The sequence below is a fragment of the Monopterus albus genome, unplaced genomic scaffold, assembly GCF_001952655.1.
Source record: "Monopterus albus unplaced genomic scaffold, M_albus_1.0 scaffold55.1, whole genome shotgun sequence".
Classification (NCBI taxonomy): Eukaryota; Metazoa; Chordata; class Actinopteri; order Synbranchiformes; family Synbranchidae; genus Monopterus; species Monopterus albus.
In genome coordinates, this window is record NW_018127935.1 from 1,705,765 (window position 1) to 1,720,827 (window position 15,063).

At 39.2% G+C, this 15,063-nt stretch overlaps 1 protein-coding gene across 1 annotated transcript in view; it reads right to left on the bottom strand.

The window, feature by feature from the left end:
* LOC109961468 (receptor-type tyrosine-protein phosphatase N2-like) overlaps positions 1-15,063 on the bottom strand; it is a 66,637-nt gene that overhangs the window by 44,759 nt on the left and 6,815 nt on the right. Inside the window, exons 2-3 of the mRNA XM_020602298.1 lie at positions 10,500-10,550; positions 3,137-3,250 (exon numbers count right to left, since the gene is read on the bottom strand). Of these exons, the coding sequence (XP_020457954.1) occupies positions 3,137-3,250; positions 10,500-10,550 (165 nt within the window). The remainder of the gene's footprint in view (positions 1-3,136; positions 3,251-10,499; positions 10,551-15,063) is intronic.

A 15,063-nucleotide genomic window follows, 5' to 3' on the forward strand; every position in this document is an offset into this window, starting at 1 on the left:
ACTGATGATTCCTGTCAATGGCGTTGATGCAAATGTCACAATGCATCATTTTACTTGACTTGTCTGTACTATGAGAGTATCTGCAGCTCTGCCCAGTGTCCGGAGGTCAATCGACTCCGGGTTATTGTAGCTGAACCTTATCAACAGCATCAGTGCTGCAGTCTGATGTGATTCCTTCTCATTTGTGAGCTTAACTGTACATATAATAGGTTATAAACCAGTTCAAAAACCAAGAATTAATCTTTGTTTTTCTTGCATTCCCCCTTAGTTGGTGTTGTCTGTCAAACTTTCCACTGTCATAGAGCACATACAGTATGTAAATGTGGCAGATAAACTACAAAAAAATGCATTTTTAAAACAATCTGTGTTTGATTTTATACCCAACCAAAGAAGAGCAGACCTTTCTAGTTGGCAAGTGTTAATTTTCTGGACTGAAATATGAAAACATTCTTGGCAACACAGTTGCTTATTGTTCTTATTAGTACATTTCACTTTTAAAAGAAGGATCTGTGAATAAGGAATAACAAATGTGTTTGGAAAATGTAATGCTATTTATTGTAAATTTGGCTGAGTTTGCTAAAGTGTAGACTTAACCAAACCAATTAAAGATCAGGACAGAGCTACTAATGTTACTTCTACATGGTGGATGTTCTTATCTTGAAAGGGTAACATAGCCTATAACCTCACAGAAATTCTAGTTAGCTACATCAGTGGCATGTCCCTTGCCTTTGGAAATAATGCTAAGCTAGGTTCATTATGGAATGCTAACATTCACAGCCTAAGTTAGAGATGATAAAACACAACTGAATTATTATTACTATAACAAATTTGCTGTTGTGTTCTTTTGTAAAAGCTTGAACACAAACACCACCCTCTTTAAATGCAGCCTTATGCTGATCCATCAACTGACACAGTCGATGTGGTTAGTTACAGCTCCTAAGCTATTCACACTGTATCTCCAGCCTCAGTCTGCATAAACATTTAGCAGAGCATAATGATTTCAAAACAATATGACAGCAGCACAGCGGTGAATATTAAAGCTGCTTGGCTTTGGGTGCTGTGTGATATACATAAGTCATTTCTTTAGTGGGATGACAGTGCCTTGCATTCAAAGGGTACTGTAGCGAGACTTTAATACCAGACAGTGTGCTCTGCCAACAGGGACATGTCCAGATAACTCAAACCCTTTTGTACAAGGGTAAATTTCTATTGATCGACATTGGTGTTGTGCAGCGAGCAGAGATTGTGTGATTTCTACCTGCATCTCTGATGCAAGATAAAGAGGATTGTAAATCGATTCTATTGATGTTCATCCCTGCTTTTTCCCCTTTTCATCTGTTCAATTTAGGTTATAGTACAGTGGTCTCCATAACCCTGCCTGGGCTCCAAAAAGGACCCCCAACCTCTCAAAGATGACACTTCAACAGCTGTTTGGCTGATAAGAATGACATGCCAAAGAGCATTAACAGTGCATTGTGGATTCATCGAAAGATAATGTTCCGCTCTGTGGATGTGATTCTGCAAGATAGAGAAGGTGAAAATGATTCAAAGTGATGAAGTCATGTCTGCATTGCTTGCAACAGGGCCTCTAAAAACACAAATCGCATAATGAAAATCATCTAAAGGATTAAACACCTCTTAAAATGCTGCAGGGAAAAACTGCACACTGGATCTCTTCTCATCCTCTTCACTCTCTTTTGTTTATTTCTGAGCAGAAATTAGAATAAATGTGTGGTCTCGTCTGCCTTAATATTCATCAGTGCATTTTTATTTTGTTATTTTTTTTCCCACTTCCTCTGGCTGACTGCTTACTCTTAATGATTTTCAACACTTGTTCACGCCTGTTATAAGATATTAAGCTCAGAGTGGCCTGCAAAGCCAATTATGTTTAGAGGGCTCATGTTTGTAGTTACAATCTGTGTCCAGGTGTCTACTGCCTCCCTGTGGCTCATAACTACAGTTACAACCTAGTGAATGTGTCAAGAAAAGGTGTGTCTCACAAAGACTTTAAATATTTGCTTGGTAACATTTTATTTTACTAATTAAATGGAAAATATAGATCGTTCTTCAGTTTAGTTGATTTTACAAGCAGTTGCTAACAGAGGAATTACTACATTTCATCTCAAGTAAATATTCATATTCATGCAATTTTAATAATTTCTGAAACCCCTCCATAGACATTTTTCACATTTCTGGATGTTCAATCCAACCTGCCGTGCACATACTCTCTAGGTTACACAAGCAATTCATTAGAATTAATTAATAAGAAAACAAAAGCCTGTGTGTGCATTGTGTCATCTATAATTAGCACTAAATTACTTATTTCCTTCCAGGAAACTTCTACTAAGAAATCACAGACTCGTAACAATGAAGTGTTACTATTTTTGTTAAATATAAAATTGGTGGCATCTCACAAGGACCTAAGGAAGTGTTCAACATTCAAGCCTGGGCCATTTGTTCAGCATTTACAGCAATGGATTATTAACAGCAGACTGCCTGGAGGCTCCAGCCCTGTCTGTTATTCACACTGTAACAACCATCAGCAAGAGAAAGCTTTGTTAATCACAACCAGTACAAGACATGGGTATGAAAACTGGCTTTATTTACTGGACAGATCTGATCAGATGTGCTGATGAGAATGTGTTAGCAAAAGGAAACTCAACATGGCTCCAGGCTGTGAAACTAGAACCACTGATTGTTTCATTTCTACTCCAGCATCATTCATAATTAGCTATAATTTAGTTATAACAGACATTTTTGTAGGTGCTCTTTCCCCCTCATTATAACAAGTGCACTACCTGCTGCCATTGACTGAGTAGGAGAAACTGTCTGATGTGATTACACCACACACATCACAGTTCCTCATCCAAAAAATTAGCTCTAAATGTTCTACCAATTAGATTGGTTGCCAGAGTTAGGTAATGATGGTAAAACAATGACCCAATATGAGTCAAATGACCTGTCCTACTGTAGCTCGGCGGTGTAGTGCGACGCTAGCCAAAGAGACAGCCTGGTATATTTGGCTTGCTTCACACACTGGCAGTTGACAAGTATTTGCTGTAAGCCCTGTACATGCCTGATCAAGACTGCTGAACAGAGAGACACTCAGACAGACAGGCAAACAGGAAGCATGTACCTCTGTGAGCCAGTTTCTGTAGGAGGATCTTGAGGCGTTGCAGAGCAGAGGGAGAAATCTCATGTGTGTACAGGTCTGCACCAGCCAACTCCTGGCACCTTCCAAGCACTCCATCTACAGAAATATAAAAGATCAACATGATGAAAACAGGTTCATGAAGGATATGCTTTTAACTCCAAGTGAGAAACTCACACAAACCCAATTTTCTAGCACACGTGTGTGACTCTCATGATGTGAACTGATGTCTACCTCCCCAGTTGAAAGTATTTGTGTGTGGCACCTGTAGTGTTTCTGTGGTTCTAACTTCTCATTTGGGGCAGGGCAATAGCTGGTACCTTTCCTCTGACAGCACAAAGATAAGCAGCTGTTCATGGCAGGACTTTATCTTGGACCGTGGTAATCTCCCTATCAGCAGGTCTCCCTCCTCACTCTGTGCAGGTTGCTAGACAACCCGCATCACAGTCCCCATCAGCCCCATAATTCAATGACTGGTCTAGACCTCTGGAAGATCTTGCAGATGTGAGCTGAATGGTTTCTCCTGTGTGTGTGTGTGAGAGCATGTGTGTGATCAAACATACTACCATGTGAGTATGTATGAGGATGCTACCGTGATTGCATGGGATCTGATGATGTAAATCAACACTTTGTGATGTACTCCAGCATCCTGTTAATTAGCCCCAAGATGTTGGATAATGACAGCAAATATCATTGGTACACCTGATGCCCAATGACACTTTAGGCAATGCAGAATACACAAACACTGATTACATGCTCCAATGCCAATGATGTACATCTCACAATCTTCTCTGTGATGTAGCATTTTTGACATATATCTTTGCATCAATAGTGAAAGTATTCAATTACAGTGCCATATTGAGTGTAAAATTCAGTGACTGATAATTACAAAGATTTTATAAGGATGTTTTCCAGACTTCCTCTCCCCCACCTGCCTGTGGCCCATTAAATGACAGCTCTGTACAGGAAAAGCCTGTGGGAGGTAGAAAATTAGCACAGACGACAGTAAGCTCAGGAGTTATTTTGAGATCTCAAGCAGTGCAGAGGAAAACCTCCCACCTACAGACGCACAGATCATTACAGACGTATCTGACACACGAGACATCAACTGTCCCATTAGTGTTTGCCAACAGCCCACGTTTTCGGATGATATTATAACATGGTTAGCTGATGACTAAATAAGGCTTGATTTTCTATGAGTTATTTTCCCCAGTTAGATAACATGCATTATGTTAGAAATGAATTATGGAGGATACTGATACAAATGACAGGAAAATATTTAATGTCTGAAATGTTGCATCTTTCACTGCTTTCCACAGCAATGGACACTATGAACAGCCACTATACTTCCCTAAGAAACCAAGTGAAATATATTGTCTACAGTCTCTTTTAAGTCGTCTTGGAGGTGTAAAATACTGAATGACAGAAGGTTTCTTCAGCTATATGAGATCAAAAGGGCCTTATTATTGGTTCTGACAGGTTCCTTGATGATTTAGTCAAATGTTCATATGTGTGCCAGAAATCTAAAAATTGTTTTTGATTCTGTTAAAATTTGACAGACAACAGTAGCTTCATGTACATTTGTTGGTGAAATGGCCTTCCCTGCAGAGGCAGATCTTCCCATCTCCTGTCACTTTTAAAGGCCTCACCTTTACACATTTTGAGTTACCATAAAGTAATTATTAACTTAATGATTCAATCATTTTAATTTCTTCCTGTAAAACACTTTTGTATGTGTTATATAAATAAATTACACTTTGTTTGATACGATATAACACATGTATTTAATAATGTCATTTTCCTGACACTGACCCAAGGTTGCTAGGCTGGTATCTCGTTTAGTATGTTAAAAATAATATGCAGATACACTTTAAAATAAAGAAATCCTTGATTGGCAAATAGAACAGTTGACTGATTCACTGAGAGCAACATGCAAGATGAACCACGAGGCACTGTTTTGTCACTTTATATTGTATATTCACAGTACTGGAATTATCCAACCAACCATGGTTCCTATAGTTCTAAATTTTTGACAGCTAGAAACAACATTTTAATTTTAGGCTTAGAGGAGAGACAAATGTTTTCATGGAGGGCTGTCCAACTCTGAAGATAACACAAATTGTTATCAGATATTTGATTGCAGTGCAGTTTTGTGCAAGACATCTATGTGAGTCTATCAAGGCTATTTGGGAATGAAGCCAAGTCTATCAAGCAGAGCAGTGATTTTCTAATGATATGCCGTCAGGTTTAAGAACATTTTTAAAATCAATCAATTTTTGCCCCTTTGCACAACAAGACAAATTGTTTCACCTCAAGGAATAAATGGCAACTGCAAAGCAATTTCATCCATAATGCATAAAACGAACCACTAAATTAATCAGTCAGTAGATGTACAATCCTACAAATCTGTGACATTCTCACTAAAGAGGAGCTGCTGTATGTCTGGATAAGCAGTATGTTAAAAGGAATAAAGAAGACTTTAAGTCAAAAACGGTAAAGAACTCTCGACATCATCTCTGCTGCTCCCACTGTGACAGATAGAGTGGCAATCAGCTGCTGCTAAAGCTATTTAAACTGTGAAAGCTAATGCTCTGGGATAACAGGAACAGGCACTAAAGCTGACAGTCAGTGAAGCATTTCTGGAAGACTGTACACTGGAGGGAGGGGAGGACAGACCGAGGAGACTAATTAAGATGTACTAGAATAGTCACATTGGCTATGCATGAAAATGAATAGGTCCAAATCAATGCACCAAGATGTGCCAGATCTGCTAATAAAGAAAAGAACAGAAACAAAAGCTAAAGTCAGGGCTGTGCACAGATATTTTGGGGGTCATGTGCTCAAGCTAAAAACAGCACTTCTCTCATGGTGCTCATTTATTAAAAATAAAGTTATGTATGCATACATTTATTTGTTTAGACACCCATACACTCATGCAGATGTAATAATACTTAACAAATTTAGACAAATAGCAATAGCCTTTAGTATTCACCATTTGTACATACAGTAAAAGAACAGGCAACAAGAGAGCAATACCATGTTATGCTGGCTTTAAAATAAATATTCAAAACAACTTTTTTTTTTTTTTTTTTTTACACAAAGTAAAAAAGGTTGATTTCTGCCTACTGTGCTTTTTCTTTGTTTTCTTTGCTACAAAATCTCCCAGCTCCCAGGTCTTCAGCTGGGTTGAAATCTGGTGACCGCGAAGGCCATTGCATATGATTTACATCATTTTCATACATATGAAACCATTCAAGTGACCCCTCATGCCTTATGGATAGGGGCACTGTCATCCTATTCAGGTTTTACCTGTCTGTATATCTTAAAACACTTTTAATAACAACCCATGAAGATGTGGATCAAGTTGATCACTTCCTTGGCATGTCAGCCTATGGCTACAGCTCCATTGGTATTCCACAAGAAACGGTATTTCACTACAGTGCCGAAGAATGCAAAGATTTAGGACACAGCAGTAATTGATGTTACATGTGCAGGTCACAGAACATACAGATGCTCACTCAGTCGGTGCACCATTCATGTCTACTGCCTGCACAATGCAGCCAAGAAGCAGCAGGAAGAGAGGACACCCCACCTGTGCCTGGCTAAAGTGAACAGAATATGATTAATAAATGTATTCTGGTCTTTTTATGTGACAGTTGTGGCTTTGAAATGATAATCATATTTATGCATGCACTGCAATCTACATGTAAAAACATAAATTAAAGATAAACCAGACTCTCAGAGCTTCATCAAACATATTGTCCATTGAATTGGACTGAAGAAAATTGTATCTTCACATTGTCTGAGCTTGTCTTTTTATTGTCCTTTTGTGGCATCTTTTATTCTGTACACTGTATGCGATTGTTAACTGTGCACATCAAGCTTGATTGTCCCTGGATCTGCACCTGCCTTGGCGCTCTGTCTTTGCCAATGCAGTCTGCTTGGATTATAGATTTTGTAGTGGTTACTTAGAGTGTTTTTGCTGCAGTTGCACTTGTTGCAAGCTTCTGTCAATAGAAGCATTAGCTCAGTCATTTAAAACACAACGTGGATATTTCAAACCATATTGGCCCAAGGAGAGGCAAAATAACCACCAATCAATAAAACTCTTTTGTTTAAGTGTTAAATAGAATCAACCTTAGTGCCTTCTTGGAATCATGTAGTACTTATCCGCTGTACATCATCTTAGTAAGAGTAAGCCACAAATTCTAGGTAGCTGCATCAAATTAAAATGTATTTCTGGCCTCAGGTTAATCCTACATCCTTTTAAAAAAGAGCACTGGAAAAGTATTTCCCTGAAGATGAAAATAAAGTTTGAAGTGGTTGGTTACAAAATCAGCTATAAAACCAGAAGATCATATTATATAAGGAGGATAGTTACTGACCAGCTTAATCAATGATACAATTACATCTAGAACAGAAGAACATACTGAAGGAACCTTTTCACAGCTTACCCCAAATATTTACTCTTTATTTATTCAGCTACACTTTTACCTAAGAAAATGATTGAGATTTTCATATCGTCTTGTAAACTTGAATAAAAGTACATTTAATGCAACTTTTTGATACTGATATTCAAAATTAATAAATATAAAATACAAAACATATTTGCATGTGTATTCATCCTCTACAAATCAATAAGTCAACAATTACAGCCTTGATTCTGTGTGTATACATAGGTCACTATCTTTTTAAGTCCAGCCAGGATGTTTTTCTAAAGAAAAAAGGGAAAGCATCTATCAGTTATGTAAGAATGAACGATTAAATTACATTATGTTGTTAATACTGGACTACTAATACTGTACTGTACTACTGGACTAATAAAGGTTTTCTAACTTCTAACTTTGTCTTGATCATCTTAACAAGTTCCTTCCTGTAAAACACAAGTGATGCTGCTTTAGGTGCAAGTCAGTGTTAGCTGGAGCATTAGCTGGTGAGGAACATGCATCTGCTGTATCAACAGTTCCAAATTTTAGCCAATAAAATCAATTATCAGCTAGAAAATGAAAAGCCTGCTTTTGTTTATTTCTGTGTGCAATAGAAGTAGCTGGGTGGTGCCTTCAAGGGGTGGCTGGGGTGGGCCATGGCCACCATTGTAAAATTACTGCAGGTGCCACTGGGTAGATCTGCCAAAATCTTTTGTGTAAGCTTCATATGTCATATAACAAACAGTCAGTTGCCTGCACCAGTGATAATTGTGGGTGAACACTAGCAAACATATCTTTTTAATTTCATATTTGCAATTAATTTAAGTAACTTTGCAGAAATCAAATTTCACTTTTATATGAAAAGGTCTTTTTGTTCATCGGTGACAAAAACACATTAAATCTACATACTAAAATGTGAAAATGTACTTTTTGTATCTGCTGTAAATGACAGGCAACCTTATATGAAATTGTATAAACAGATACCACACAGCTAGCAGCTCCTCTTCACAACCCTTCCCTCCCCTCAGCCACCGTGCATGGCAACAGCCTGGGTGAAGAAGAGCACGGCTAGCCCAGCCCACAATAAACCAGGTTACTCCTTCAGGAACCTGGGGAAGAGTCGAAGTGTAAGACCTAGTTACTCCCACTCATCCCATGTCTGTGTGGCAGCTGCTGCTCATCAGGCCTCCAGTCGAGAGCAACCGAGTGCAAAGGGTTATGAAGCAACCAAATAATGTCTCATTACTTACACATTAAGTGCACGATTAATCCAGCATTAGTCTTCTTGCCTGTGTATATTTGCCTTTAGTAAGCACAGCACTGTAATTACATTTCAGTGTCAGGCGCGTAATGCGAGTGCTGTTGTGTGAGCAAGAGCGAGGTAAGAGATAAAAGCAATGATGAAAAAATATTATCAAAAAAAACAACAATTCCATGTTGTTACATGAAGCCTCCACACGCTCCATGTCTTTGCCTCTGAGTATTTCCCTGTTGAAGTGTCAGCAATTTCACAAAATTTAATATTACCTTGGGTCATTCTGCTCCTCTGATTAAAATGTTTACATTTCAGCTAATGGTTGTCCTGTGTTAGTCTGTGTTGCCTATAATTATACTGTCTGCCACAGGGCAAGCATTCCCTTTGTTGAATCCATCTTCTTTGCGAAAAAGATTTTAGAATAAATCTACAAAAGTAAATGAAGTGAGCAAAACTAAATAAAATAAATAGCCTCAAAGCATTCATTATCCTCATGAGGGCAAAAACACATGGTACACATGTATGAGCAATACAGTATCCTGAACCACTGCTCCTGTGTCAAATCCACTCTCAGAATACATTAACCTTTCACAATGGCCCTGTCGTGAAGGTGATCCTCAACATCGACATGCTATCAGTCCCCATCAAAATTAAAGCCTGCTGTGGGATTCGACTGAATGCCACACTGTGAAGAGCCCCGGCCTTTCCAAATTTTGCATTCATCGGCAGACACTTGTCATGACAACCACTGATACAAACACATCCATCTTCCATGATGAAAGGTTTGCAGGGGAACCTCAGACACTGCAATAACTGAACCACTGGACAATAAAACAGTGACTATTTATTTTAATACCTTCCTATTTTGTTGTTCATTTTCACAGTATTTTCTATTTTGCTGCCGTTGTGCAGTGTTTGTCCTCTGCCAAGTACCTTTGGTTTTTTTTATACTGAAGCTAAAGTGTACCGCTGGCATCCGTATGTGAGAGACAGGATTTTCCATAGAGTACAGTACTTGCGTCACCATGAGACGCCAAAGGAACTTCACAAAACATGAATAAACACCTTGGGCTTCACATGTTTTGCCACTAAAAACTATGTGATTAAGTTTAGGCACAAAAACTTTGTGGTTAGGTTTAGGAAATTATTACAGCTTTGGTTAAAATACTTATCAGTTACACATCATCACAGCAACGTCACACAAAGGAATCAAACACCTCTTTCCTGTAGAAAAGTGTGGTTTGTCTGACAAACCCGCCCACCACAACCACCACCTACTAATGGGGACTTCTCTCACTTCATATACTACAGTATGTCAGCATAAATGCACGACCAGGCCTGTTGTTCTGATGCAACTAGGTTACTTTGTTCTCCCAGTGCATCTCATATGGACGCCAAACATACCCATTATCGCCAGTATGTAATGATTTGGGTATGAGAGTGAGCAGTGTATGTTTATACTATGCTGTGTTTCACTGTACTTAACTCCCAGATGTTTGCCAGACTTAGCTGAAACAACAAGATACCCAGAATATTTGGAATACCTATCTATAAATCCCTGAATTATTAAAAATAGCCAGGGTAGCTTTGAAATGAGCCGCCATAGCTCAAACTGTGTTGGCCTGCTGATGGTTGATACCACAAAGATGATATGAGTCTGACTTACCATTGACACAGAACTCATATGGTGTACAGAGCTTGTCTTCAAACAGGCAACCTGGAAATAAGAGAAAGTAAAACAGAAAGGAGAAAAGTTATTATACAACTAATTTCCCCTTGTCGACAAGCCTTATCCTAAACCAAACTAACTGGCTGCTAAACAGCTTTGAATGAACAGATATGTGAGTATAAAGGATTGTACATGAAGCATATGGGTGTTTCCAAAAATGTAATTTTAATCAATAACTAAATATACTGTAGCTGCTGCATTAAATACATATATAATATACATGAATTCACATGAACTAAATTAAGATGGGAGAAAAGACTAAACAAATCCAGCAGTTACTATTCAACACAGTATACAACTGAAAACAATAACAAATATTTTAATGGCTGTAAAGGAAAGCCATAAGCATATACAAATGAATATACAGAAATGCACTAAACTGCACTAAATATGTCACCGCTTTATAAAAGTACAGCTGAGCACTAATAACTCAGGCTGTGGGGCTCGCTGCTCATGGCAGAGGCATCAGTCATCAATTAGTGCGGCTTGGTCTCTCCTGTCTCTGACACTAATGCCCCAAATTCAAGGGCAGTGTTTCCACATATATGAATGTTGTATGAATTTTAATGAACTTAAAGCTTGGACTCGGGCTGGGTGTTCCAGACTAATAAATGAACAGATGGCAGGAGCATTATGGGTAGCTGTTCCCCGTGTTCATATTTCACTCATGGGGGTTGCATGAGAGCAGAGGGCTGATTGTTCTGCTCACTGATCTGCAGAGGTGATCCTCGACATTTTTTACCAGAAAAAAAATGTCCAAGAGATAAAAACCTCCTCTTGAAGTGTGATTTTCTGTCTGGCAAGCTCAATGTAAAGGTGCACTCAGGGTCAAATTGAGACTAGACAGTGATACAGACCTTGGGTCATGAAAGGAGCCACTTCAAATACAGCATTTGAGCATGTTCAATACTGTCTTGACAGGCTCATACTATAGAATTTTTGGCATTTACAGAGAGAAACAATCATGTCTGTTATTGCTGCTCATCAGTCGGTGTGATGGAACAAGATACACCCTCGTGGTCTGGTTGCCTTGATGGACAGCTACAGCATGAGCACTTCATGACAGTTAATAAAGAACAGGCTGAGTACTAGAGGATTCTGTTAGACTTCTTTAACAATTAGAAGATATATTAACACAAAAACAACAGATACCCCAATGTTAACTTCCAAAGCAAACTCACATAGGCACTGTGTGTATGGTAAACCTGTCTGCTATTAAATCCAGGTTTATTTCTCCAAGAAACCTGCATTTAGCTTGAAGATAACTACAAAATTGTATAAGACCAAACTTGTATAGAGCAGCATTTCACCACTCAGTAATTAGGGTCAGTCCATTCAGCATTACCTCCTCATCACTTCCCTACTCGGGTTCTCTGGGTGGCCTAGTCAGTTCTCAATATAAATTACAACCTTTCATTTAATGAAGCATCCAGCCAAGCATAGTTAGTCAGACACTGTGTATGACTGTGTGCACGTGCATGCATGTGGCAGGCAGACTCATACTGTCATACCCCCTCTATACAACACCATGCAAGAGACCTGCCATGGCTGAGGATGCTGGTGAAAATAGAAACTGTGTTCAGGCTATATCATTATGAAGCATTCATACATGTGAAATATTCTTACACTTAAATATGAAACACACACACACACACACACACACACACACATGCACATGAAATACTATTCATATGACACCTCTTGTAGATGGACCCGACCCATGCCCGAGAATGTGGTGTCCGAACACGGCCTGGACCTGACACAGTCGAGTTTGTACAACGTTTTTCTCCTTCATCATCATCATCATCATCATCATCATCATTAAATGAAGCAGACATTTGAGTACTCCAAACATCTAGCCTAAAGTTTGACTCACACATCCAAACCCAACCCAGACCCAAACATAATTTCTAAATTTCTGTGTGAACCTGGCCTGAACCCTCAGATATCAATGGGTCCCGTCAGGCTCGGTTTGGGTATCCTCACTCTAGTATACCTACATACTGTACATATGAAATACTTGCATACTATAATAATCTCTCAGATAATCACCTGTACATGATCAAGCCATTTATTACACAACTAAGGGCACATTTAGGTCCAGAGGAACTGTTTGAGAGCTTCTCCAGCATTTGGCTGTTATTGTCTGACCTTGCCAAGAACATTAAATGTGTCCCTATGAGGTGAAACAAGAAGCCAGAGGCTTGTTCGTTCACTTTCCCCTCACAGGTTGTTGGCCAGTGCCAGGATACCATCTGTGATGTCTGATGGGCCAAGGTGGATGCTGGGAATCTGGCAGGGAGGACAGCAACTCCCAGAGCCCTCTATACTTTAGGACATATTTCACTCATGTTCTAGAGCCCCAGCACATCTTTTATAATAAATATAAGCTGCGACCAAGGTCATCTAATTCATTTTTACTTGCACACACACACACACACAGCTATGCTGTCAGCCAAAAAAGTCATTTTAGAACAGCATGGCAATAAGAGTGCCAGTGAATTGAAAAGGGAGTGTGGCTGGAGCAGGAAGAGCAGAGAAGAACATCACCTGCAAGCAAATTAGCATGAGCTTGACACCATGTCTGCAGATTCAAACAGCTTGTGTCATTAGGGCGCTCTCCTGCTAAAATTAAAGATGGCTGCAAATGGTCTGTTCCTGTCATCAGCAATTCAGCTATAGTTAGTTCATTATTACACTTAACATTTTCATCAGTTTCATCTCATGCACTTTCTATCTTAACATGATAGGCCGCATTTTATGAGCCTTTTGAAACCTCTGTTTTTCTGGGATGAACACTTCATTTTCACTCCACAAAAATACCATGCACTACAAAATACTATTTTACATAAAAGTCAGGGGGGTTTTAGGACACTATGACTAAAGAGGGAACTTCACGTGAAACCACCTGACATCCAGAGGAGCATAACATAACATAATTCTCACCAACTGTCCGGGCAGCCAGGTCATTCTGCTTCCAGCTGCAGGCATCAGCTAAGTCAAAGGCGTAGTCATATCAGTTAGAACTGAGAAACAGTCTTAAATGTTAATCAGGTTCATCCTAAGACAAATCAGACACATCACTGTTTTAATTACAGCTGAAATGGTTTTGATTCATTCTTGAGCTAAACTCAGAGACTTCAGCCTTCATACAGTGTTACTGACCTCAGTAATAACCTCGACTCTGCAACACAGCAGTAACCTTCACCATGAACCCATTACAAACTCCATTTCATCTGAAATGAACAACACTGTTGTGAAAAACCATAACATAGCCGTCCTATAGTACTTTTAATCGCCAAGTATGTTTTAACACATTGTCATGATAGCTGTCAACCTCAAGGGGGAGAAAGTACAAGAGGTAAATGTTTTGTGCTGTTATGTGCAACATGTGCAGTTTTAGCAAAATCACAGTGTAAATACATCATTACACCTGAAAGATCCCTAAGGAGGAAACTGTTGCTATTGCTATGTAATTTAATTTTAAATTAAGCTGTAAAAGAAATCCAGTTCTCTTCTGAACAATATAACTAAACCTTCCTCATCTCCCTAGTGACACTTCTTCTTGACCTAGAATATCTTCTAGGTTCACTTTAAACCAAAGCCGGTTTAGATGGACTGCTTCAACATGCCTATTGGACACAATTCTGACTTCCTTCCTCTCAAGAGCTACGGACGTTTGTCCGAAGAGAACATAGAACCAAAGCTTGCCTGCTTTGCTTGCACTCCCTCAATTCAATAACCACTCAAAGCCAACACACTCCTCCGAGCATCTGTTCAGTCACAAAGAAAACATCACACTTCGTCTGTTGTCACCCCAGCAGCCTCCCCAGGCAAGAATACACAGCCTGGTTTCTGTTAATTTCGCTCAAATTTAAAGGCTGCAACTTTAAAATAAACTAAAAAATTCAAAAACCCACCATGAATTTGAAATACAGCACCACTTGAAAAGTCTACAATTCATGTGAAACTGAATTTCAGCAAACAAGGCTTGAGCAGCTGTGGAGAGGTTGTTTCTAACACTTTATAAATTTTATAACCGTAATATGGATCAATAGGCATATATAATATTCAACAACAGGTGACAGCAGAGAACGTTTTGAGTAGTTTCATTCATACTGAATGCTGCAGCTGCTGAGATTATTCATTTAAAAAACAGACTTTAGAAATAACACAACCAAAAGCTCATTCAGCCATCCTGTACAGCCATGTGTAGTACATAATAAAATGGCAGCTAATAAATAGCTTGCTAGGCTGTGGGTGAGTTAAAGCCTTTAGGGAAGGCTCAACATGCCTATTGGACACAATTCTGACTTCCTTCCTGGAAGGAAGGAATACTTCGAGGATCTCCTCAATCCCGGCGCCATGTCTTCCGATGAGGAAGCAGAGGCAGAGGGCTCAGAGGTGGACTCGTCCATCACCCAAGCTGAAGTCACTGAGGTAGTCAAGAAGCTTCTCGGTGGCAAGGCACCGGGGGTGGATGAGATCCGCCCTGAGTACC